Raw genomic sequence first — 27536 nt, forward strand, 5'->3', positions numbered from 1 at the left:
GGGGGGGGGATTGAAAGACAGAAAAGCACTGAGAAATTGAAGCTGCATTGGTTTTCATCTCAGAAAACATCATTGCAGTCACTCTCTACTCTTTATTTCCTCCCTTCCGTAGCAGAGACGCAGTTAACTAAGTCAGTGGAGCAATTAATGCAGTGAGTGTAGTCTAAGTGAGCAGACGTATTTGCTAGCGTAACACTAGGATGGTTGGCAGCACTGAGAGACAACTGTGCTTCTTTGTCAGGCCCAGTATAAAGTGTGCACTGCAGTAGAGCCAAAATGGTGTGATTTTGCTAAGGGGAAACCAGTGGGATTTATGGGCACCGACGGTGCATAAAGCCTACCCTGGAAGCGATGTTGTAAATGATGATGGAGGAAGCAAATTTTGCCATAACGTCCAGAAGCGAGTGAAACAAAGCTGTTAATGCAAGTGATACTGAAACCTGGCAGTCGTGAGCGGTTAGCCTGTGGGTCCAACAAGTGTCTCTAGTCAATTTGTGAAAGTTATTTGATTAAAGAATTACTCCCTGCATTTTTAATAGGCTTTAACACGCACCGTATGCTGCTAAATGAGCTGCTAAATAGTATATTGGTTGAATCGCTGTTACAATAGTTATTTTCACTGGATAATAAATATTCACATTACTGTAAAGCAAACTGACTTGCGTGAGTTAAGCCCAGATTAATAAAGCAGCAGTCTTGAATTGCCAGACCACCAGTCAGTCCACAGCACTGTGTCAGTGCTGGAGAATGTTCTGGCTACAACAGCAAGAAGATAGAGAAAAAAACACTCTGGCTTGTTTGTAGTTCTAAAATCCAATCACAGCTGTCCTTGGCATTGCTAAGCCCCAGATGCAGCAATGGTGCCCTTGCTAACTAGATAGCGGAGATAGCAGAAGAAGAAGGACACCAGGCTTTATCATGGCAATGGTTACCGTTGAGCCAAACTAATGAAGCAGTGATTGTGGGTGAAGCAAAGTATTTTACTTACAAGAGTCCTTTTGTTGCTTATTATTTAGCTTCTTAACGCCCATGCAGGTGTTTTGTAGTTATTCGGGCCAATTAGAACTCTGCTCAGGTTGAAGGTGGGCCAGAGCTTTGATGGGAATGTATTAGATCACAAATCTTCATATACCAATAGAATGATAAAGCTGGTATTTGACCTGCCACAACAGGTGCAAAAAAACCTAACGGGAGGTTCAGAAAGATGTCCATCAGTCTATACACACCCACATAGTCCTGAGAAGAGGTGTTCAGGTCCTTTTAAAAATGGAAGAGGATTTTGGTGCTTATATGTTTTACTACTGGAGGTAAAATGTCACTCACTGTGTCTTTTCAGCAATGAGAGATGTGACATCAGGCCAGTGTGAAGTACCAAGAGACCCTCGCTTCCCAGAGTGCCCTGGGAAAGTAGATGTGAGTCTCAAGCTGTTGTTTTTATTTGGAATATGATGGTGCAGCAGGTGTTACTAACCATGTTCTTTTACGACAGCATTGTTGTGTACCTGACGGCAGGAGGTGGTGGAGTTAACAGGGGCGTCACAAGCAATTTTAGGATATTATAACACACATGCCCCATAGCCAATACCTCCCCTGCCTCCTTCAAAAAAAGCATTACTGATTTTAAGCTTCTTCAAAATCCCTATCCTTTTATGGGCCATGTACCAAGGCGTGGTGAGAAAAAAATAAGGTAGACACAAACCAAACCAAGCGTAACTGCAGCAAACCAAGCCTCTTAGATCCTGTATACTTTATATAGTTATTCAGCTTTTTTTGTCTGAGTTATAAAATTTTCTTTCAGCCCAGTAGCAAATCATTTATGCATTGCCCTGTGATTTTGGAACCGCTGTTATAGAAAATAATTAATTGTCCCTTTATATGATTTGTTTACACTTTGGAAATGTATATCTCACTTTATGCATGTGCTCTCTCTGTATACCATCTAGTGGATGCGTGCACGTTGGACATCGGACCCTTGCTATGCCTTCTACGGTGTCGACGGTTCAGACTGCTCCTTCCTCGTCTACCTGAGCGAGGTAGAGTGGTTCTGCCCCCCGTTGGCCTGGAGGAACCACAGCAGCACCCCCACCCAGTATGTAATGCAGCCAAAGGCCCCTAAAAGACAGGTGAGAGGATGACTCTCAAACATGAGAAACAGACACCAGCTAAATGAAATGTTACAATGGTCATTTCAGGCATATATACAAATATACTGTATATTCAGAAAGACACATAGTGGGTAATGGCTGCTAGTTGACTTTTGATAGATGTATAGTAAACACACAAGTGATTATGCTTTGCTCACCACCTCAATGCAACTGACAAAACTGCTAACATGTACTAAAAAAGCAGCATCTAGCTTTCTACTACAACTACTTACATACTTAGACTTAGACTTCTCTTTATTAATCCTTTTGGGATGACTCCCACAAGTAAATTAAAATTACATATTAAACATACACTTAACAACATACACAATGCCTATTGTACTATAGTAATGTTATGACCACTGATCATAAAAAGGTCAATATTGGCCTCTCCATTTGCGGCTATAACATTATTAAGTTCACATAAACACAAGGTTGTCGATTTGCTCTATTTCCAGTTTGTTTGCTTAAAAAAGCCACACACAAAAACAAACTTCTAACTCAGACTTTCCAAGTTTGCTCGGTTCACCAAGGTTATGTGCAAATACTTATAATATGTAAAATACTGCAACGGTAGAAATGAGGGTCACAGAATGCAGCTGATTATTTGCTGTATTTCACCCTGCTCAACATTCAACAACTTTTTTTTTCATTTAGCTGATATATATTTAAACAAGGATGTTACCGCGTCCCCTTTTGGCCACTGTAGATGATTTGTGGAAGCTTTTCTGAACGTGGATTCTATTCCAGAGCATTTTGGGTAAAGAAAAGAATTTTAATTGTAGACCAACCAAATGCATAGTGCGAAGTAAAAGAAAAGAATGATTCACTTTAACAACATGTAAATATTTGGCCTTCTAACATTAATGTTAAGCTTTTCTGCGCTGTTGGCGTCGAAACACATCTATTCAGTAGACAGTGACCTTAAATGGTAATTGCTCGCTCCAATAGAGAAAATTAAAACGATAATCTTCAGTCCTGTAATGGAAAAAGAGTAGAGAAAAAGAGGAGAGTTATTGTTGAAAACAAGTGAAGGAGCTTTCACTGAGATACTTTTTTTTTTAAATATATCCATGGCTATTTATTACAGATACATTTCATTTACATGTGTTGCAGCTGTATGTAAAGTATGTCCAACATACAACTTCAGCATAAGATGAATGTGGCACAATATGGATGTGAAAGCAGTCATAATTAGTCTATGTGACTATAAAATGTATTTTTGGTTAAAATCAACAAATAATCCTCTACTTTTCCTCAACATTGACTTTAAGGTCATGAAGCAGCAATACTTTAATTCATTACACAGTCAAACCAATACACACTTACAGGAGTGTGAGCATTTTCTAGGGTCATACCCATAAAAACATACTTATCAAATAAAGTATTTCTCGCTCACTAGCTTCATAATTGCAACATTATTAACAGTTACATGACAGTCATGAATTGAGCAGTCAAATGCTTCCCTAACTATGCTTGATGGCTTTCATAAAGGAAAGAAAAATTCTCCACTCTTAATTTTACAATTCATTCTGACTGCTTTTTAATTCAGGCCAATGAAATTGTCTATATTTTAATATGACGAACTTTGTTTTTCACCTCGGTGGCAAAGAACATGGTGCCCTCCAATGCCTGTAGAGCAATAATGAGGGTCTTTGAATTTGGATGTTCACCAAGTGGAATGAGGAAAGTCTTCATGCACACTTCATACTGGCTATCATCTTTGGTATTGTTCCCAATTACGGAGGCTTGATCAGCATTCTACAGCCTTTGTTTGGGACAAAGCAATCATGAATGTTTAAAGTCGTTATTAAAGTGATGTCTTTGTGTGTATGGTGTCCCCTTGCTTACTACACTTTATTTGTGGCGATAGTGAAAAGTTTAAGAAGCAAAGCGGAATGTCATTGTAAATGAAGACTGATACCTCCATCTTACCCTCTGACCCAAATTACTGAACTGTGGATTTACAGTCTTCCTGTATCTTCAACACACACGGGGCAGAGCCAAGGTTGTTCTAAGGGGAGAAAAGTATTCTGTGTTTATAGAATTACTTAGAAAATGCAGATAATACAGAATTACCATCACACACAAGAAAATGATTTGCAAGCACAGGTTACATCAGCTGTTGTTAAAGCTGGTGGCTTAAATCCGCAGGTGACACTCTTCACATCTTGCTTGCTTCAGTTGCGTTGCTGTTCACTGTGTTGTAACAGCATTTAAGTCAAATGAAGACAAAACTAAGAGTCTACAGCTGTTCTTATGACTCTCTGAGGCATTTTCATTCCTAAATTTAACAGACAAATGGAGAAAATTATAAAAATTCTGACCTGATGATGTCACTAGATGTGAAAAGTCAGAGACTCAACAAAATTTAAAAAGCCTAGTTATGTCTGCCCCAAATACCATGGTAATCCAGCTATTGAGACATGTCACTCTGAACCACAAATATCAACCTGCTGGTGTCGATAGAAGGGAGGGTCAGGGGATCAACAAATTCAGATTAATCCACTGAGCACCATAGATATCTGCAACGAATTTCATGGGCATCTGTCCAGTAGTTGTTGAGGTATTTCCGTCTGGAACAAACTGGTCAACCCCTGCCATCCCTAGAGTTACACCACTTGCATAGCTAAAAGTTTAAGATTAACACCCATATTGCCGGTGCAAAATTTAGAACGACTTGGTGTCTACGTTCTCACACTTTCTCTTCACTTTACCTTCCCAGGCTGCCTTTCGCACAGACCTTTCTGTGCTACTGGACCAGGTCGGGGCAGGTAAAGAGTCCCTCAGCTTTATGAAGCGCCGAATCCGCCGTCTCGCACAGCAGTGGGCAACGGCCGCCAACCGCCTGGATGCCAAGCTGGAGCAACGCTGGAGGGACCAGAAGAAGGTGAGAGAAGGAGGGGAGAAAAGGAAAGGGAATCACCCTTTTCTTTTCTCCCCTCTTGGTGTAGGAGAATGCTTGGTAAAGTGTTGATTCTTTCAACTGTGATCAGGTACTGTAAGAACTTTTTTTTGTGATCGCTAAATGCAAAGTGCAGCTAAGAAAGACTTTGTGAGATCAAGAGCTTAAATGGTGCGAAGAGTGTTACAATACACATCATGCACAGCAGTGGTAGTCTATTTTAAAAAAGGTGGCATAGGAGGTAGAAGAGAGTAGGACAAGAGAAAAGAATTGGCACACAGTGCAGCTTATAGTACCAGATAATACCATATTGAGTGTGATTACAAGTGATCTACAAATCTCTTACAGTAAACTTGAGGACTCAAAGTTAGCTAAAAAGCATTTTGATTTAAAGGTACAAAGCACAAGGAAACAGTGTCTTCCACTCAAGTGGTTGGGCTTTAAAAAAAAAATGTTTTTAGACGCTTCTTGTGTGTTTTCAGTTTGAATGATGGTAGGAAGAAATGATAGAGGAGGTAATCATAGGTTGTCACACATAGCTGTGGTCTGCAATATTCATGTATAATCGGCATGTAACAATCTTCTTTTTCCGTTCAAAGATAGTTCTTAAAGATGTATTCTCTGAATTTAGAATGTATTGCAGTACCCTACTGTTAAATTCTAAAACCATTTTTTGGTCGGCACCAAAGTGTGTGCAGTATGGACTTGGCTACTTCCTGCTAGTAGCCATGTATGTCAGGGCTTTGTGTGAGACAAAGGAAGAAAGAGATGCAAGGATAGATGAGAGAGAGAAGACAGAAATGAAAAGGAGAAGCAGGTGAAAAATGATGATTATGAATGATTGGGATTACGATGAAATGCCAGTGCCAGGGGGAGAAGAATAAAATGAGAAAGTAAGGGCACGAAGGGGATGGATGGTAGAGGGGCAGGTATTGTAGAACATGGATTAATACAGGATTGATGGAGGTGGAGAGAGGAGTCGTGAGGTGAGCAAGAAACACTAACCCTGGAAGGCCGATGGGCCCGTGTATGTTTGGTATTTCAATAAAACATTAAAACTAAGGGTGTAAGTTTAAAGGCTTACCATTCCAAATGTCAACGAAAGTTATATGTAATTGTAATGTGGTTTGTCAAGCCTCCCAAACTAATACCTTTCTCACCCCACTCAAAGTAGACTGAAAATCCTTTAGTCAACAAAAGAATAATAAATGAATGAGTTGATGCAAGAAGGCAGATTGAGGACACATTCTGCTTCTTTCCCCCAAAATGTCTCTCTCTGCCCCCATCTCTCTCTAAAATAAGTTAACCCCGTTGGAAATAGTCCTCTGTCTCTGAGATTGATGTTCTTCCTTTCTTTTGGTGCACTGAGGGGATTTGTTATCATCTACCATGGCTCTGTGGCTGCTTATATATGTCTTTACAACGTGCTGCAGCTATCTGAACAGCAGATGTCCTGGTGTTTGTAACAGTTAGCCTTAGCTGTCAAAAGCTGTTTCTCACAATAATTAGAAATCTAAGTAAAAAAAAAATAAAAAAATGTGTGTGCGCATGACTTCTAATTAGATAGCTAGCTATTAGATTGCAGTAAAAGCCAAAGGCAGAGTCTTATAAATTTCATTTGAAAATCAAACCTCAGTCTGTACCAGTCAAATTTACCATTTTTTTACGGTTTCCATCCTTCTACACAGATTCCTTTTCACTTAAACATTAAAATAAGCACTCACTTTAATATTGAGCAGGAGAACGGTGCTTGATTTTAATTAACTCTGACCTTAGAAAAAATACATTGTCTTATGTGAATTAACTACAGCCTTTTGTCTTTGAACAAAAAACCCTCGCTTCCAATCACAACTTTAGCATTCTGCTTCAGTGTGCAGTCTTTACAATTCTAATGGGGCTTTGTTGATTCAGTTATATTTCCTTGTTTGACTCTCTCTGTGATTTTAAGTAGAGTGGATGTTTATTTAGAAAAAGAATAAATTATTAGAGCAGAGAAGCAAGTGTGGGGGGGAGGGGATCAAGGGAGAGAAAATGCATGATGATTATTTTTGAACTCTCAGTGGAAGACACAAGGATAGTATACAGGCGTGCATGAGACTGACTGTGGAAAATGTCATTCTGAAGTCAAGTCATTCAGTCAAATATATTTGACAAATACACATTTGAGAGATTGTGTACGCACGGTGCCAAATTGAATGAAGTAGAATCCTGCGCTAAATATTTTAGGAAACCTCTTTTATTCTGCCCATTTCCTCAGTGATTGTGGAGCTCAGAAAGAATAAAATTATCCTTTAGCTGCACTTCACTTTCTAAGCAGTTATACACGTGAGAGAATCCACCTTTTTTGGTGCCTTTATCAAACTCAAAGTGGGTCAACCCATTTAGCCATTATAACGTAGCTGATGGAATATTTTGTGTAGAGCAAATTGCTGTTCTCTTTTTTTAGACATCATAAGAGACATTCATCTAAGCCATGAAATAATGGAGAGGCATTTAAGAGATGATAGTACAGATTCAAGGATGCTGACATTACCCTGTTAACCTGCTAGATTGCCGACACTGCCTGTCTGGAGTTAGTTTAAGTGTATCAGCAAGCAACTTTGAGTGCATTAGTGCATACTTGGTGTGCGTTGAGCATGCACATCTATCATGCGCCTGATGCAGTTGTCTAGTTTAAGACCAACGCAGTTGTCAATTTCACATCCAGCGCCCACGTCGTTAAAATAGCGGCCATATTTGCGTCCGGTCTTACAGGGAGGTGTGTTCAGGTGAATTCTTGCCGTATTGCTATCTAGAGGCAGCAGGAATTGATCGCGACATTGACAACAAATACCTGGTCTAAAGTTAATAGCACAGCATTTCATTGTTATTTTAACTGTGAAATAGTAAAATATGCCTAGGTTTCTGCACAGCACAGTCAAACTATGCTTGTTACACACACACACACACAGGGAAGCACAAGCAGCACAACAACATGAAAAATATTACAAATAAAAATATGACACAAAGGTACAAAGGCCCCTGGCTTTTATATGGAAAAGGAGATGACACTCTGATTGGTTTATTGCATGCTTCGCCCAAAACACACCTATGATTATTAATGAAGACACTTTTGATTCATGCTTTTGGCGCACAGGAACTTTTTTCCGCTGTTAAACTGGCAAAAGTGGATTTGGTTATGCCCTAAAAGCACCTGCGCCATGCGCTTCACACCATGTGCATAAATCGTTTAAATAAGGCCCTTAGTGTGTTTGTCAGAATATGTGGTTGTGCCTCAGGTGGTAAGAGTGGTCGCCTTGTGATCAGAAGGTTAGTGGTTTGATCCCAAGCCCATGTCAAAGTGTTCTTGATCAAGACACTGAACTCTGAATTGGAGGGTGAAGGTGTGTTCATGTTTATCTGATGAGCAGGTTGCAACCTTGTACGGCACCCACAGCCACAGTGTATGAATGTGTGTGAACGGAGATGGTCCCTGTACTATGTTAAAGCACTTTGACTAGTCCTTAATCCTAGAAAAGCACAATATAAATACAGTCCACTTAGTACATGCCAAACTGTTAATTTCCTTTCTCCTTGTGTCTGCCATTTTAAGAGTTAATTGACCTCTGACTGAAGACGTGCAGACGGATTATGAGACTAGTGGTTCATGGAAGGGGAGGGGGGGGCTAAGAAAAAGGGAAAGTGAGGATGAAACAAGGAGGAGACAGAGGAAGCAGGTTGGACACAAGAAGGAAATAAGAATATAAGATGATAAGAAATGAGGAGGGGGAAAGTAAGTCTGCAAATTTGGAAAAGGCAGAGGACGGAGGAGGTGAAATTAAGGTTAGAATAGTGATGGTTGGCATTACCAGCTGTGTTGCCTTCCATCGGACAGCTGCAACCTTCATAAGGGCCACAGTGCGTGAGTGAACAGGGTCAGACACACATGCATTTATGCAAAGTATGGCGCTAACAGATGCTGAGACAAGCATTAGCATTCCTCCGTCATTAGTGATGAGTGGAGCAGAGCAATGGACTGGTACCACATACTCGAGAGCCACTTCTGATCTCATATGTATGCACCAAGGACTTTCCAAGGATTTTACTGACATACCACATAAAACGTTCCTAAAATCAGCACAGAAAAGATTTACTTTTCCATGTATCCACGTATCCTGGTTATGTAATTACACCCCAAATATTTTGGTGAAAAAACCTTGATTTGTGGCATAAATGTTTTGTGAGCATGTGTGCATGTGAATACAAGCAGACACTGAAGGTAAGCAAGAGATTTGAGCATGAGAGCGTTGTTATCATACCTCGGTCTAACATCCCCACGGGACCTTAACTGTAGGGATTCTTCTTCAGATCCTTTTGATAATCCCCCGACCTTACAGTGAATGTGCGAGCAGCCATGCCTAACACACACACACACACACACACACACACACACACACACACTGTTATAACTGACTTAATATTTGTTTCTGTGGTCTTCTGTGTGTGCGTGTGTGTCCTTTTTTTTTTCACATGCAAATTGAGGTGTGCGATAGCCGGGCAGCAGGCCTTCCTCATCCTCCTCATCTCCCAACCAGCTACACATTTCCTTTGTTCAACCTTTGTGTTAGATTAGGTAGCTTTTATTTTGAATAGTAAAGGTGGACTGCCAGGTGTGTTAATCTTGTTTTCTCCTGTTTTATTAGTTAGGGAGGTAAGTTGTTTCTCATTTTTTCAATTTCTTACTTTCTAGACATGATTGTTTTTTATTTTAGTGTTATGCCACTGTAAATTCTTGTATAAGTTACCTATGTTTTCTACTTAATGTTAAATAGGTTTGTGATATTCAAACAAATAATTGTTTGTGGCTACTTGAGAGATGGGGAATATGGGGCCTTTTTTTCATGTTGTGTCCTAGGGTCCTCTCTCACACACACACGCACACACACACGCACGCACACACACACACGCGCACACACACACACACACACACACACACACACAGAGTTCACTGATGTATCTCTGTGTGAAACAAATTCAGGCAAACAAACTCAATTCAAAGTCCATCTGCACTCACTCAGACATACACCAGCTGGGAGGGCCATAAGTCCACTGTATAAGAAGCTCCACTCTCTACTGTGTCATCAAATTCCTGTGGGAGGCAGCTGGCTGTGATACAGGAGTTTATGAGTTAGCTTCATAGTTTAGCTTCACAGTCATAGCTTTAGCTTCATAGTTTCACCCTCTGTTGTTGACTTCCCATGTGGCATGAATGTGTTCGCGGCGAGAGTGTGTGCCAGTAATCTGCATGGTAAAACACAGTGTGAACCCACCCAAACTAGTTTCTTTCTCTTCTCTGTTTTAGCTATTGATTCCTATTCTGTAATATAAAGGTAACATCTCCAGCGCTGCTCTATGGGTCATTGAACTCCACTCTAATTTGGTTCCCATACAGTGGGGCTCAAAAGTTTGGGAAACCCAAAATAAAAATTTGTATTAATGTGCATAAAGAAGCCAAGAAAAGATGGAAAAATCACCAAACTGCATCAAATGAGAGATTAGACATTTGTATAATATGTCACCAAAAGTTAGATTTGATTTCCGTCATTTACATTTTCAAAATAACAGATAACAAAATAATGGCAGCTGCAAAAGTTTGGGCAACCTGCAGAGTTTATAGAATGCAGCGCCCCCTTCGGAAAGCTGAGACCTGACAGCGTCATGGATTGTTCTCAAGTATCGTCTGTAAAGACCGGGGGCCTGTTGCACAAAAGTAAAATAAAAATATCCAGGATAAGTGAAAAAGCGCAGCTAGACTTAGTGTGATCCGCTCATCGCGGCCTAACCGGTTGCACGTTTGCCAAGGCAGGATGAACAGGTGAAGCTATGTCAAGCCAGCTGTAGATAGCTGAGATAAGTGCACGTTCACGGCTTTCTTAAATAGACCACGCCATCAATCACAGATTTGCCAAAATGGAGAAGACACATGCGGCATATGTTTCATCCAATAACAGCTTCTAATGGAAAGTAACGAGGAGGTGAAGCATATAATATGCAGAAAGGGAAATTAAGATGTTATCAAATGAAGAGAAAAAGCCCAACAGACTATAGCAGGCCGACTGACTGTGTAAGCATGTAAAAATATCTACTTAGCCTACTAGTCACAACCTATTTTATAGGAAGTTAATGTTCCTCGTGAAATGTACTCTAAGGACTAGGCCTAATTTTAAACCCTTATTTACAACATGAGAATGTGTTTTACAACCATATGCAAAAATCTCTATAAGCTATGTCTAGTTCTGAATATCTTTGTGCAATTAATGTTTATGCAGAACAATCAGAAAGGGACAAAAACTAGCAAAATAAGTGACTTCAATACTCGCTGTGAGCATATGTGTAAAACAATATTAATGTTTTTTTTGTTCTTCTGACAAGTGACAGCACCAAAATAAAAAGACTAAGAAGTATTAGTGTTCCCTGTGTGATGAATGTATACTACACTATATACGGATACAGGCCATGTTATTGGTCCAGTGATGTGAGACTTATAAGAAGGTTATGAAACCATAATGATTTTTTGTGACATATTATATGAATGTCTAATCTGTCACTTGATGCCTTTTGGATGCCTTTTTTTTCCATCTTTTCTTGGCTTCTTCATGCACATTAATACAAATAAGTACCTGGAGTTCCAAAACGTTTGAGCCCCACTGTATGGGTACCAAATTAGAGTGTTCAATGTTCAATGACCCATAGAGCAGCGCTGGAGATGTTACTTTTATATTACAGAATAGGAATCAATAGCTAAATAGAAAGAGAAAGAAACTAGTTTGGGTTGCAATTTTTGCCTAGTGTGCCCAAACTTTCAAGCCCCACTGTACAGAGGAATTCAAATTTGGAAATAGAGATAAATACTGCTTATTACAGAGGACGTAAAATCCCTCGTAGGTCATGGGCAAAAGTTGCCAGGTTTTGTCGAGCACCCTTAACTTTCTCACTTCTAACTTTTCATTTCTGTGTGGATGCCAGTTTTATAGAATCAAATTCATGGTTATTCAGCTCTGTTGCCGCTCTGTGATATTTCTCATATTTATTTAGCAGTGTTACTTTGCCGCTGCCAGTATCTGAAATTCGCATCCTTCTGTGTCCATTTCATGCCAGTGTTTGTGTGATACACTCTCACCAGCACCACCGCCACCAGGCGAAGAGAGTGAATAGTAGTGGCACCATGAATCCTCACTCTTGCCATCTGCCACCCAAACTGTAATTAAATTTCACTTATCTTTTTATGAAGCAGAAGTTATTAGACCAGGCTTATTAAATCAGGGGATTTTTCACGCCAGCTGGAGCCTCCCTGGCACTTGACTCTGCTGCACACATGCCATTGTCCAATGTTTTACACACATTGTGTACATGTTAACTCCAGTGGAATAACTTTAAGGAGTTGTACTAGATACATATAGCTATGATACAAAACAATCCTTCTTCATGATCTGTATTTATATGAAATAATTATATAAATGTCAGATATCCAGTGTTTTTTTTTTCTCTCTTTCTGTTACATCATCGTCAGGATCATTGCATGTGTAATGTGTATGAGCAGTGTGTATGTTTGTTTGTTGTGTGCTGTTGTCTGGGTTACCAGTTACCTTCAAACATTAGTGCAATGTGGCTAATGTGTCAAAATGGAGAGAGGGAGAGAGTGCACTGTGGCACACTTCTAAAAAAGCTCTTGGAAGCTTTTAATCATTACCTCTATAGTTCAAAGCTGTAGAGGTACAGACACAGGGCGCGCATGCGCTTACATACAAGCAGAGGGAGGAAAAGAAATAGTGAGCAATTGGCATCAAAACTTTCTGGCAAACTCCACACAGTTGGCCTTAAGCTCATTATGTATGTTGCATGGAGGTGTTCATGCTGCGTTGGCTAATCAGGATTACTCAGCAGAGCAGCATTTGGACATGGCTATGTCTAATCCACTGTGAAAGGCAATGTGTTGCTCATTTCTCCGTAGGTTGCACTAATTAAACGCAGTAGCTAGGTGGACATGCATGACAGGACTGTAGCCTGTAAGTGCAAAGTTTTAGGTTAGTCCAACATATAAACTGTGATAATTCCTTTACGTTTTATATGATGTTTTTAAAACAAAAGAGATTTTCCAGTTGGGTGCTTAGGAATTAGTAGCAGCTCTCTGTGTAGACATATGGTGCAAATGAAACGAGATTTCTACTTGTGCCTGCTGTTCCATTGGAGCATGAGGAGATAATTCATTGGGGATTTCAAAGAACTACTTTTCAGTTTCCATAATTTTCTTTTGGAAGAGTCTGAAATTCTGATGATTCTAATCCTCAAACTCATTAAAACATTTTGCACAGCTTAACTTTCAAGGAGCTTAACATTTTACAGTACACTACGCACACATATATAAATGATATAGTATAAATTAGATTACATTTAATGTACTTCATTACATTGGGCATTATGTGTATATAACTGTGCACCACCTAAAGACATGTTTTCCGTAATATATTTTATTTGGATAGATGTGAAATTAGGTACATAATAAAGAATGGCTGGATGTTTTCAGACCTATTTTCTAGCAGCATTTTAAATAGGTACTGCTTTTTTGAATATTTTACTCCAGATCTGTGCATTGAAACTTTGAGTTCACTTTGTGAAAAATCTGAAATTGAGGCAAAGGCACACATACTTAGCAGCAGCATATTATTAATAATTAGTTAATTAAATTGGGAAAGGTTTTCATAATGTTGGTAAATGGTTTATTAAATGTAGAAGAATTTACTCAGAAAAAAAAATGTTTTCTTTAACACAGTAAGAGATAGTTCAAGTTTATTTTAACTTCTTTTGGTCATCATTTCCACCAGTAATAACAACATTGTGCCCACAAAGTTAATTGCTGCGATTTATGAATACTGTAGCATTGCCAAAAGAAAAGCCAGACCAAGGTAAAAACACAAGCAGTGATACGATCATACACGTTTTGAGTGCACCCCCAGGTTAGCCATACATACTTTATTTGGAACTACTCTAACATCAGTTGTTAGCATCCATCACAGATTACATACTGTAACAACTTCTTAATTCAACTTGTACTTAACCATACATGCCTTAGTTAATTTAATTTCATGTGCACTCACTTTTAGTTTTACTTTTAAAGGAAGTGGTTTAAATAATCTACAGTAACTGATCATGTTATTGTCGCATTGGACTTCATTTTTGCAATGTCACCATGTTCCCATATGTCATTGATTACTTTGGTGAGCGTTTTACAACTAACAGAAATGATGGCCGAAGCTACTGTACAAAATAAATACCCTTTAAACAATATACTGTGAGTCATGTTAGTTAGATGCTGATGGAGACAATAAGTAGTAATTGACAGAATATAAAGCCTCAAAAAGCTTCTGCACTGGTTAAATATTCACTTGACTATTCTTCTCAAATGGAGCTTATTGTTGTGCTTCTCCACAGACTTTTAATTTACTTTTATTTTGTCTTTTAGATCCTGGTCCATGTAGGCTTCTTAACCGAGGAGTCTGGAGATGTTTTCAGCCCCAAGGTGCTGAAGGGGGGTCCTCTGGGAGAGATGGTCCAGTGGGCTGACATCCTCACTGCCCTCCATGTTTTGGGACATAACCTCAAGATCTCCATGTCTGTCAAGGAGCTGCAGGGGTAAGTTACCGTATCCTCAACCTACCAACTACGAAGGTGTCTGACTACTTAGTGGCGGTTGATTTAAGTAGGTGATGATAACTCATAACACCATTTCTCATTCATCCAATCAACCAGTGTTCTTCTGAAGCTGAACTGGTATTAAGAGAAGCCAGTAGGTTTCCTCCTTTAAATCGGCTACATTGTGTTGATATAGGGATTATTCGGCCAAGAAAATCCTTGTACTCCCGCAAAGTGTATTCAGCATTTTTCAGAAAGCATTGTGCTCTACTTACACCCCATTCTGATTTAAGATTATGTATGAGGAACCTAAGCTCCTGTTGATTTACTTCTTGCTGTATTGATTCTATATTGACACGCTGAACAGCTTTGTGTCAGTGTAAAGGCGTCTGTGTGTATCTTTTCATCCCCTGCATCAGCACGTTGCATGTTTCTGCTGACAGATACAGCTATAGGGCCAACACACACACACACACACACACACACACACACACACACACACACACATACACACAGACCGGTGGATGGATCTAAATCAACTTGTTGGGATTGATCACTCAAGCTGGTTCTATAAAGTCTATGCAATATCTACTTCATGGTCAAGACTGAATAAATCACACAGGTTGTCAGGCTCCTGGGAAGATGGATGGCTAATGTTGAAAAGTAGAATTACGAATAGGTATGAGTTGAAGAAGACAACTTAGTCACACTGTAGATGGGTGATGTCTTTGTTCTGCCTTGATTGGGCCAATAGTCTTTGTCTTTCTGCCATCGTTGATCACTACAATGACACAGGTATAGAGTATATATCAATATAACGATATCTACAGAGACCAGCTGAACTCTTACCCTCTTCACTACCTGTGACAACGCTCACAAATCATAGGTGAAGTATTGTATTGACCCAAAGTATTGGCAGTCATTTTGTAGACCTATACCAAATCTGCAGGGAGCAGGAGAGACTATGAAAAAATGAGTGGAAATATGGCAGGGACATCTACAAGGCTGAGTTCAGTTGTCAGACTTGAAGTGGATGGCTATGTGCGTGTCACTGTGATGTCTCGGCACCCATATTTTAAAGTTGGTAATTCTCACAACCATGGCCGCAATGTGTTTTGAGGCGACTGTGAAGTGTAATCAAACATACCAGCATGAAGAATCATTATGTCCACCTTGCCAACATCAAATGGCTTTTGAGGGGGGAAAAAATAGTTTTTTAGCTTTGGATTACTTGAGGAAGCAGTTTAATCTTTCTTCAAAATGCATTTGGATCCTGACTCAGTCCTCAAAAAACACTGGTGTTAGAAATGGCACATCAACTTTGCCGACTGATGTCAATCTTTCCACATGGTTTGCTGCAGTAAAGTGGAACAGAGAAGGGTTATGCAGCGTGTCCAATCGTTTTCTGGTGGTATCAATTTTTATTTTACCACACCATTCATTTCCCTTTGTCCCTGCCGTCAGTCCCAAAAAAAGAAAAGAAAATGAGGGTATGGTTGAACTAAGGTGGTAATGCAGTTTGGCTGTCATGGAGTTGTACTATAAAAATAAAAACACTGTTCTCCTTTCCTTTGTCTAGCATGTTGGCTAATACAGCAATATTTTGTACCTAAAAAATTATAGATTATAATGTAATACTATAAAGGGTCCATTAACTTAAACCATTAGTGACGAAATCAATTCTGAGCAAACCAATGCTGCTTAAAGGAGGATACACTGTTTTTAAGCTATTAGTGGCATACTAAAATGTGCTGTCATGCTATGTAGTTAACACGCACACTTATCCACCATATCTCCTGCCTCGCTACACACACAACTGCATAGTGATTTGTGATTTGAAAAACATGAGTATTGATTTTCTTGGCATCGTAAAATACACAGGGGTTAGAAAGTATTATGAGCAAAATGATAGATTATTCACTCAACACCTCAAAAAACCTCTTCTTTATTTTATGTTGTTTCTCCATAATCCCACACATTGGCTTTGTGTATATTCAAACCAAGAAAGTGATAACACATTGTGACAACCGAGATAGTGATAACACATTGAGTAGCTTACAATCATATTTTTTTGCAAAGTATCACTCAGATTTAAATCAACAAACGCAGTATTTCCACACAAATGGCTGATGGCCGATCTATTTTGGGATCAACCCAGAGTATTGTCTGCTGGTGTGATGGACGTAAAGTGACATACTGACAGATAAACAATGTCCCATTCCATTGTTTTGGGTAAATAAGTCCTTCAAAATGTGCTACTCCAAAGCTGCACACTACAGTCCTTTTTCAGTTCAGATTTCTTACTATACTATTTTTGTCTTTTAAAGCACTCCTGTGTAGTTAAATAGTTTCTTTCTCTACCTACTTTCTCTCCCTTTTCCCAGTATTGTCTATTTTTGTGGACATACTGCTCTTCTTCCTTTGTCCCCAGTAATGTACAAGATTTATTTCAAAGACCAACATGATGTAGCCAGACACAGATAAAAATACAGACGAATGGTCTACCAATCTAGACAAGCAGGCCGACCAAGACAAATGGAAAACAAAAAACAAAGCTGAACAGGGTTCATCCACGTCCACGTGTGTGTTTGTGTGGTGTGTGTGGTGTGTGTGTGCGCGTGCATGTGCGTGCATTAGTCTCATGGCTACATCCAAGTCTTTTAGTTGGCAGAGGATGAAGCAGAAGGCAGCTGTAATAGGCCACTGAGGGAATGGTTTGATCTAGGGTTGTGTTACTGTACATAACATACACCCTGATTTGTAAATCCACTCTGTACTACTTTCAGGTGGCTGAACTTTATTCACTACAGATGCGTGATCAGAGCACAGACATAATGTGGCCTACAGACCATGGCTGAGGGTGAAAATAAACCAGAATTAAAGGACAAAAAAAATGTATATTGATTTAACTTGGGATTCAGTATACTTATATATATTAAAAACCTGAACTAAGCTAATCTATGTAGTCTATATTTGTGTTCCCCCTATGTTAATGTGATTGTGTTGCGTTTTGGCCTGCAGGCCATAATCATATAGGAAATTTCTTATCTCCCTTTTTGTGTAACATATTTCAGGCTTAAGGCTGTCACTATGTGGGTGGATGGACTGATGAGAAAATGTGAGTGGAGAAGCCTGTAGGAAACAAGATGGAGTATTTGGGAGAACAGCAAAGTGCTGATTTGACATCTGTGGGGTTTGGGTGGGGACTTGTGTTTTTCAAATATGCAAATGTTTTCTCTTTTGCATTGGATTTCTTTGTAGGATTTCTGATAAATGCCATCTCTTTGTTTTGGATATTGCACTGTCCTACATTTCTGCCCAAAGCAGAAATTCTACTTGCACCACTTACTTGCTCACACACAGCAGCACACAGACCCAAGTTAATTTATTACAGGTTTTTGCATCTCCTCGCCGTTGCTGAGTTTGCAGTCTTCACAATGTGAGCTAACTGAGCAGCATGATGGAAATGAAGCTGAATTTGGTGCCAATTAGATTGGCAAGGCACCTGAGATGTATTAGTGTGGGAAGGAGAGAAGACAAGGCTCCGCCTGCTACACATTACAGACTCTAGGGTGCAGATCATTTAGAGCTGCTGAAGTCAATGTGAAGGTGGATGGTCAGCATGTTTGTGGCTGATCATGTCACCGTTGTAAAGAGACAAATAGATAGTTGAGTAATTAAAAAAAAAGAGAATTATAGATTAAATGATCTGGCACAGGGCAGGAGGTTGGGCTTTTTTGCAGTGTTGCCCATACTGGAAAGGCCATGCGGATGAAAGAAGTATGGTGGTCACTTTATAGTACAGGAGTCTGGATGTGAAGATCCACGGAACCAATGTGATATAATTTCTGCTCATGTGTTGCTGACCATGTGAAGGCTTACGGTACGTGGAAAACAACAGTCATGGGTGTTCTTCTCAGTTTTTAATTGTCCCAATGACAAGGGCAAATTCATTTTTGCCATTAAAATTGTATTCTTTAGAGTCATTATTTTTTTGGGATCTTTTTAATGGAAGTGGATTTTGCCCTGATTACCAATTTAAAACCCAGTTGAAGTTAATATTCTCAGCCTCTTCCCCTCAAACTTGAGGTTGCAAAGTCTGGTCCCAACTGCAGGTTATGTCTGTTCCATAGAGATCAGACCAGATGAAATTCTGTACTGTACCCTATATACTAAACCCTATAATTTCATTCACACCTGAAATCAACATGCTGCTGTGGTGATTGGAAAGCTAAACTGCATAACAATGTACATTAGAGGGCTGACAGAGGGTGCCAAAGTGACCTTTTGAAATGGAAGTTGAACATGGAATTGACCATTATCCGGTCCTAATCTCACACTATATGGCAGCTTGAGTGCCGGGTGCTAGTTGGTCCAGGTGGCCCCCAAAGTGCACTTCTGTGGCCACTTGATGAGCATGTGGAGCACTTACTGTATATGCCCGATTGTTCAGATCAAATGCATCTCTGCTCCAAAAATGCACCCTTTGGTCAGGCCCCCTAGGGCACTAGTTCAAGCACTGCTTATTGGGGCAAAAATAAACCTAAAATTAAACCCAACTAAGACCTAATTCTGCGGTCACTCAATGTGCCCCTTTCTCATTTTGCCCCGCAGTCATTTATTGCAACTGGTTGTTTTTATTGGTTAATGCTGCTGTTATGAGTAAATGTGACATAATGCTGCTGTTATGAGTTGCATTTATAAGGTTATGGGTTAATTATATTTTTCTCAATTACTGCTACCGTTAATGCTGTGGTTTTCTAATAATTTGTTTCATCACAAAAGATGGTGTCAGATAGTTCTGCGTCACCATGAGACTAGAGAAGGGTTTAATTCGCTATAGTGGCCAAGATTGCTATAAAGGCCATCTGTTGACAATTGTTTTGCGCTTCAAGTTTCATCTGAGTCATAAAGTTTTTTTAATGTAAATTGTAATTCTAGTTCTTCTCCCTATTGGTATTCTCATGACCTCTCCCTTTGCCAGTTAAACTATTGAGTCAACCATTCACATAAGAAAAGGAATCTCCCCTCGCCCTTAAAAAAAAAAGGAAATGGACAACGGCCGACAAAACACACATGCCTATTAACTTGATAATAAAGCCATAAAGTAGGTTATCATTCAACTCAGGACACTTCTCACAAAACAGATAGGATTGGATATGAAAAGTTTAACTGACACATACCACGATCCGCTTCATGGGAAATTAAGAATCAGTGGAGCAGGGGACTGACAGCACCATAACAGGCGGCTGTGGCTCAGTGGTAGAGCGGTTGCCTGCCAATCGGAAGATTGGGGGTTCAATCCCTGGCCCTGCAGTCCCATATCGAAGTGTCCTTGGGCAAGACACTGAATCCCAAGTTGAAAGTGTGAATGTGTGTGAGTGTATATCTGATGAGCAGGTGGCACCTTGTACGGCCGCCCCGGCCACAGTGTATGAATGTGTGTGAATGGTGAATGTTTCCTGTATGATGTAAAAGCACTTTGAGTAGTCATTAAGACTAGAAAAGCGCTATATAAATACAGACATTCCATGTCCACAGTAGTTTCTCAGCGTGCTCTCTAGTAACATGTGTCTGGTCAAGGTAGCTTTGTCATTCGCAAGGCTGTTTTTACTTTTATACTTTAAGTAAGTTTCCATGCTTGTACTTTCTTACTTTTACTTGAGTAAATAAGTTAAATCAGTACTTCTACTTTTAACAGAGTATTTTTTAACACAATTATCTGTACTTCTACTTGAGTACGGGAAGTGAGTTCTTTTGCCATCTCTGGCAACAATGAGTGTTACATGTGTGCCTTAAGTTTGGTAAACTGTATTATCATCCTGTCTTGCATGAGAGGTAGAATTTCACAGGAAGAGAAATGCTCCATGTGTGCTTGTGAATCCATGTGTGTGCATGTTCTCCTACAGCAGTGACAACTTGATGTAAAAGAACTAAAGCTAGTTTGAATCATAAGCTCATTGCTATAAATCTAGAGATTTGGCCCAGAAATGGCTTGCATAACCCGGGAGATTAATACAAAAAGAGCTATCCACAGAGGTTATGTAATGCCTTATAAAATTGGATAGGTCTTCAAATTCTGTCAGTTCCACAGTTGTTTTACTCTATTTTTTGCTCTGTTTTGTGCATGCTTTCAGCTCTCAATGGCCACTTTGCATTGTTTTAAATAATTCCTTCCTTCTTTTTGCTGTTTTCTAAGTGTCTTCATTGCTTTTGCTCACAATTTCCTGATTTCTGTGGCGGTGCCAGGTCAAAGATATGTAATAAGAAGTGTGTCTGTAGCAGTAACTAAGGAAACATGTATTTTCTCTCAAAAATATTACTTACGCAGTATGCCGATTAAGCAAGTGAATGTGATATGTGGGTGGTTGTGAGAGTTGTTTTTATGGTACTACTTCTGGTTTTTCTGTTAAGTTCAGTATCAACCTGACTCCCTAACCTTCCACCATCATTAAGATGAAGCCTGTAGAGAGACTGGAGTCAGTGGCCTCGGTTCACCTCCTGCTCTCCCACAGGCTGGCTACAAGCTGCCTTATTATACCTGAGATAGGAACACACACAAAGTACACACATATACACTCTTACTCTAAAACCTTGATCTTGCTTTCCTTTCTTCTCCCCAGCAATTAGGCTGTTCTCACTTTCCTTACATCACTGCTCACTCTTTTACATATCTTTAATACTCTTCTGTTCTTTCTGACTTTGTTGTGCAGCAACCAAAAGCAGGTTTAGGGGGAAATAAAGTGTAAAGCAGTTAACTCAAAACACTTGACTGTCAGTGTGGGGGACAAATATGTCCTATTAAAAATATCTAAACCTGAAGTTAAGAGGAGAGTGTGTATACAATCTGTTTATTTAAGCGAAGCAAGCTTAGGTGTGTGAAATCCCCAAGAGACTTGTGAAGTATAGCTCCCTTATGAAGAGAAACTAGCACATTGGCATGAATGTGTGTGTGTGTGTGTGTGTGTGTGTGTGTGTGTGTGTGTGTGTGTGTGTGTGTGTGTGTGTGTGTGTGTGTGTGTGTGTGTGTGTGTGTGTGTGTGTGTGTGTGTGTGTGTGTGTGTGTGGTAAGATAGAGTGTCTCTTTGTTAAAAACTAGAGCGTGCAAATGAGTAGTATGCTCGTCTGCATCATTTTGTCTGCTTAAAACGTGTGAGTTGGCAGAAACAAACTGCTAACTCTCCTCTCAGCCCCTCTACTTTATGTTCCTCTCCTCTTTGCTCCCTTTTCTCCTCCTCTCTTGTCTTGTGTCTCCAAACCTTCTTTTATATTGCTATCAGTCTGCCTTCCTTCTCTTTTGTCTCTTTGTTGTTCCCCTCTAAGCTCAAATCGATGTGCTTGTTAGCTACTTCCCAGATTTTTAAAGCATTTCATCACCCTTACCCTTACTTCTAACCCCTTGCAGACACATGCACACCACCATCACACACTTAGTAATGACTTCCTCTATCCCTTGTCTCAGATTTGAAGTACTGAGGGGAAAAAACAGTTGTGGCCAATGGGTGAATTCTTTTTTCGTTACTGGTGTTGCTTTGACTCACATTTCCACATGACATTACCTCTAATTAGTCTGCTCGACACAACTGGGAGTCGGGATTTCTTGACAATTGAGATACCATATGTTTAGGGAATGCAATCAGTCTCTACTAGAAGACAATTAAGTAAGTAAGGTTATAATTCATGTTAAAAATCCACTATGTGATCATTCTTATCTTGGAAAAAACATGAGTGGTCATATCCAGAATCATTTTCTGAATTGAGTCAAGAATACATGTTTATCACAGAAAATAAGGTAAGGCCATTGATTTTCATATATAAAAAAATACATATTTGTGCCATTTTTCTTCTTCATCTAAAAATTTGAAATGGGTCAATTTGACCCGAATTCCATACAAGGGTTAAAAATGCCCAATGACACATAACATACTTTCCATTAATTTTTTTGCATATTTTGAATTGTCAACCTGTGTTCTTTTTCTCAGCATAGGCTACAGAAAGGTATTTCCACCATAAATTAGTGCATTAAAGTGTTTCCAAATGCAGAAAATTAAGTTGTTGATTCTCATAACTTCCCTGGGGACGGACACCCAGACCCCCCACCATGATATGCCCCCCCCCCCCCCCCCCCCCCCCCCCCCCCCCCCCTTCCACAATGGCAGATTCTAGCCTAAATATATATGTATATATATACACCCAGTACAATACATTAGACTACACCACTGGGCCTCAGTTGTTTGGTTACGTGAAGAAAGACTGAGGGAAGTCGGGCTGCAGGGCCAAAACAGTTGGCTCTGGCTTCATAAAGTGAGGAGGAAAACAAAGCTAGATGGACAGGTACACCAAGGGAATGTGTGAGAGACGAAGTGTGTGTGTGAATTGCATGGGAGTGTATTGCATACGAGTGTGTGTGTATTTTGTCATCCCAAATGCAGACGCAGAGGACTTTTCAATCTCCTCTTACTGCGGAATGGAAGCAGGGGAGTGGAGGTTTAGCGCTGAATAGACTCCAAGGCCTGGGGAAACATTGAGCTGCGCTCCAGTAAAACCAAACCTATCAGCCATTCATCAACCTCCTTTCCCTCACCAAGCTTTATTTCTCACTAGAAGTTGCCTGGGGTCAGACAAAAAAGGAAATAAAGAAAAGGACAGAAAAAAGGAAGTTGGAAGAAGTACAATCTCATGTAGTACACACCTGGCTTTTCCTAAAATGCCTTTCTGTCTGTCTGACCCTCTTCACCTCGGTTAACTGTTGTTCTCTTGGAAGTGGAAAAAACTAGAAAGCATTGCTGAACAGATGATAATGACACCTAACCATCTGAGAAGTGATGTGTGGAAGCATTTGATTGAACCTAATCTAATTTATGTAACTTGAGTCACTCAAGTTATGGACAGTGGTGGCAACCCATTCTACAATGTTTTAACAAATGATGTAATGGTTTGAAATATGAAAATTGATTTTTCAATCTTTGAAAGGATGAAACTAACGCAACAAAATAGCTGATGTTGCTCCTATACAATCTTTTTGTTTTACCCAGTTAAAAAAGCAAACCACAAGGTGTTGCACTAAATTAAAGTAAATAACCAAAAAGGTGTGCACTACATCCTCATATGTAAAATATAAACACATACAAATAGATGATGTGTCCTTATACCTATATCAGCCTTACTTTGAATAATCCCATGAAAAGTTTTTGTTTTTTATAATTAAGAAGTTTATCATGGCTAGTATTTATAATGGCAAGGTTAATATGCGACTGAGTTGAATAGCATAAAAGGTGAACTAACTTAGATACAGTAGCGTGATGCTGAATTAACAAAATTCCTTTTTGGGTTCAGAGAAAATGAGCCCTGAGTTGAAAAATGATCAACATCATAATGGTTCTTAATTGGTGTTCAGTGAAATGGTGCATGGCCACAACTGATAAATGGGTGTGCAGCACCAGCAGAGCAAGCACATAGTCATACATTTTAAAGTTGGGAAAGTACGCAGTCATGCAATAAAGGAAGATATAAATAGTCACATCATGTGACACTATATGCATAAAAAACTGAAGCGTTATGATCTCGTACGTTACATGCTGTTCTCACATTCTGGCTTCTTATCCTTACTTTTCCCACAAATTATTTTGACTTTTATTATGACTTTTATCAGTGATTTGAGCGCAACCCTTTTATTTGTGTACTAGGTCAGTGTCAACTCCCTATTCTCTATTCACACATTAGAATATATTGTATCTTTAAAACATAAAGTAATTTAAAGGATATTCAATCCAGAGACACCAATTTATTACATCTGTGCCAACCACTGGTAAAAAGGGGTCAGAAACCTGTTATTATTCAAGTTTTCCTGTAGCAAACTTGACAGTGCTTGTTAGTTATATCAGAGCCCTTTATATCTCCGCTTTCATTGAAAAATGAAAAGAATGTGCAGCGGAAGAGAGCAAAGTTCCGCATAATTGGGTTTGGTGCCGAAATACTGTACCTCACAAGGCTTTCATGGAGTTGTTAGAGTTAACACGAGAACCCAAAACATTTTGCTCAATGGTGCTGTCAGTGTCTTCTCTTCGTAAATGTTTAAAACCTGACAGGCTATCAAAGCTGGGCTCAAACTGATGTCAGTATACCTTTTATTTCTGTGCCCTCTTTGAGGAGAAAATTGGCCATTTTAGGGCAGCCAACCTTGAAATTAGTCTTTATTTCCCTAAATCTAAATAAACTGCTGTCTTTTCTGCACCCTAGCCTATTCTTCTTCATCGTTTCTGGGTAATAACTGAGCTAACATGCAGTTTTAAAACCCACTGGCAGTACTTTTTGTGGATGCAGACAGACGCTGCTCTAACAGCTTCTTTACAGCTCCTTCACCGCTCAATTTGTCTGATGGAGAGATTTACTAGCGTACATAACATCTATGTCCTACAGAAACCACATTCCACCACTTTTGTGTTAATTTCTTAGTATCTTTCAAGAATACATTGGATTTTAGCGCTGCCTGAGACGTGTTCTCACGGAACAGACTGTGCAGCTCTCCCATTTGCTTTCCACTTTTACATGGACCACAGATGTGTCACTGTTATAAAAAAAAAAAAAATCCCTCTTTTGTTACTGCTGTTCTTCTGTCATTTCATCCAGAATAAAAACGTTTTGGAAAATGTCCAAAAAGTAACCCTAATTAAACAACCAACTGCATTGTTTGAAGTTTTTCTCAAAAACTATTTCCTGATCTAATGCTCGTACAACATAATTTGTGAGTGCCTTCAAAAGTTGTTACAAATCACCGTTGCAAAAATTAAACTGTTTTCTGATCTTACACAGCAATGGTTAAGGTGTTAGGTTGCAATGCTATGCTCTGTGCTGATGCTCTGGGAGGCCGTTCATGGCAGGGCTTTGAATTAAATGCTAATGTTAGTATGCTAACACATACACAGTGACGAAGCTAAAAAGCTGGTGCCCAGCACATGCTGTATACTGTTTATCATGTTCACTGTCTTAGTTAGACGTGTTTCAATTAAAGTCAGTAGGATTTATCGTCTTGGGACCACAAATGTCTGCGCAAGATTTCTTAAAAATCCATCCAACGAGCTTTTTCAGTCTGGACCAAAGTGGTGGACCAACCAACACACAGTCAGCCCAGCATTGCCAACACTGACCAAGTAAGGGGTTATGTGTTAATGGATCAAACATTCTCAGTGTGGAACTAAATTGGAAGTGTCGCTTAAACTGTGTGCCACTATTTTGTCCAGCCCCCCCCCCCCCCCCCCCCCCCCCCCCCCCCCAGGTTTAACACTTTTGGTACTGAACTCTGTATGTGAACAAGCAACTTGCTAATTAACACTTGTCAAGTCTAAATGATAGTTGAAGAATACAACATTGGTTCTCAGCAGGAAACCGATGGAGTGCTTTCTTCAGGTAGGGAGTGAGACCTTACCCCAAGTGAAGGAGTTTAAGTACCTTGGGGTCTTGTTCGCGAGTGAGTGGACCATGGAGCGTGAGATTGGTCGGAGAATCGGAGCAGCCGGTGCGGTATTACATTCTGTTTATCTCACCGTTGTGACGAAAAGGGAGCTGAGCCAGAAGGCAAAGCTTTCGATCTACCAGGCAATTTTCCTTCCTACCCTCACCCAAGATCACAAAGGCTGGGTAATGACAGAAAGAACGAGATCCAGGGTACAAACGGTCAAAATGGGTTTCCTCAGGAAGGTGGCTGGCGTCTCCCTTAGAGATAGGGTGAGAAGCTCAGTCATCCGAGAGGACCTTGGAGTAGAGCCGCTGCTCTTTCGCGTCGAATTGAGCCAGTTGAGGTGGTTCGGGCATCTGGTAAGGATGCCTCCTGGGTGCCTCCCTAGGGAGGTGTTCCAGGCACGTCCAGCTGGGAGGAGGCCTCGGGGAAGACCCAGGACTAGGTGGAGAGATTATATCCCCAACCCTGGCCAGGGGAACGCATTGGGATCCCCCAGTCGGAGCTGGTTGATGTGGCTCTGGAAAGGAAAGTTTGGGGTCCCCCACTGGAGCTGCTGCCCCCGCGACCCGATACCGCATAAGCGGTTAAAGATGGATGGATGGAACATTGCAGACGTTTTCTGCATATTATTGAGGCATAAATAGGAGGAGGTTTAGTTTCTGTCTTTTGACTGCCATCCTCTAGCGCCAGTATGGGTTTGAAAGTCTAATTTTAGGTGTTAGCTTGAGCTCAATTCAGGCAGCTTCAGAGGGTCAATGGCCTACAACACACATCGCTGAAAATCAGTTCTCAGTTGGTGCTCTAACCTGTCTGCAGAGGAATACTAATAAGTTAACTTAAATACGTGCACTTGCACACGTCTACTTGACTCCTGATGATTTGTGAGTGTTTGTTCCTGCACATTCATCAATATGCGCTCGTTGGCTCCACACTTGAATGAAAGGCATCTGCCTGCTGTGTCATTTGACTGTCACTCTTCAGTTTTGTTCCTTCCTGTGTGCCACTGGCAGAGTGCAAATGGGATTTATCTGATCTGCACCATGTGTGAGCGCATAATGATATGTATATCTTCCAAAGTATTTATTTACAAACCCATATCCCACCATATGTATTTCCATATGTGTGTGCTGCGTCCGTCGGTGTGTTTGCTTTCAATTCCCTCAACTGCCTCACTCACAAGCATTGCAGACTCTTATTCTTCTTGATTTAGTGGGATTGGATCAAAAGTTGCTGACGAAGGGAAAACGGTGGACCGCCTTACGTCTTGGAAGACAAAGCAGGAGCTAAATGTGTGTGTGTGTGTGTGTGTGTGTGTGTGTGTGTGTGTGTGTGTGTGTGTGTGTGTGTGTGTGTGTGTGTG

General features: G+C 40.1%; 1 protein-coding gene across 1 annotated transcript in view; it reads left to right on the forward strand.

Moving 5' to 3' along the window:
- Positions 1-27536, forward strand: part of LOC117951692 (alpha-1,6-mannosylglycoprotein 6-beta-N-acetylglucosaminyltransferase B-like) — a 117102-nt gene that overhangs the window by 58929 nt on the left and 30637 nt on the right. Inside the window, exons 4-7 of the mRNA XM_034883522.1 lie at positions 1337-1413; positions 1944-2123; positions 4870-5034; positions 14549-14718. Coding sequence (XP_034739413.1) covers positions 1337-1413; positions 1944-2123; positions 4870-5034; positions 14549-14718 — 592 coding nt within the window. The remainder of the gene's footprint in view (positions 1-1336; positions 1414-1943; positions 2124-4869; positions 5035-14548; positions 14719-27536) is intronic.

The sequence above is a fragment of the Etheostoma cragini genome, chromosome 2, assembly GCF_013103735.1.
Source record: "Etheostoma cragini isolate CJK2018 chromosome 2, CSU_Ecrag_1.0, whole genome shotgun sequence".
Lineage (NCBI taxonomy): Eukaryota > Metazoa > Chordata > Actinopteri > Perciformes > Percidae > Etheostoma > Etheostoma cragini.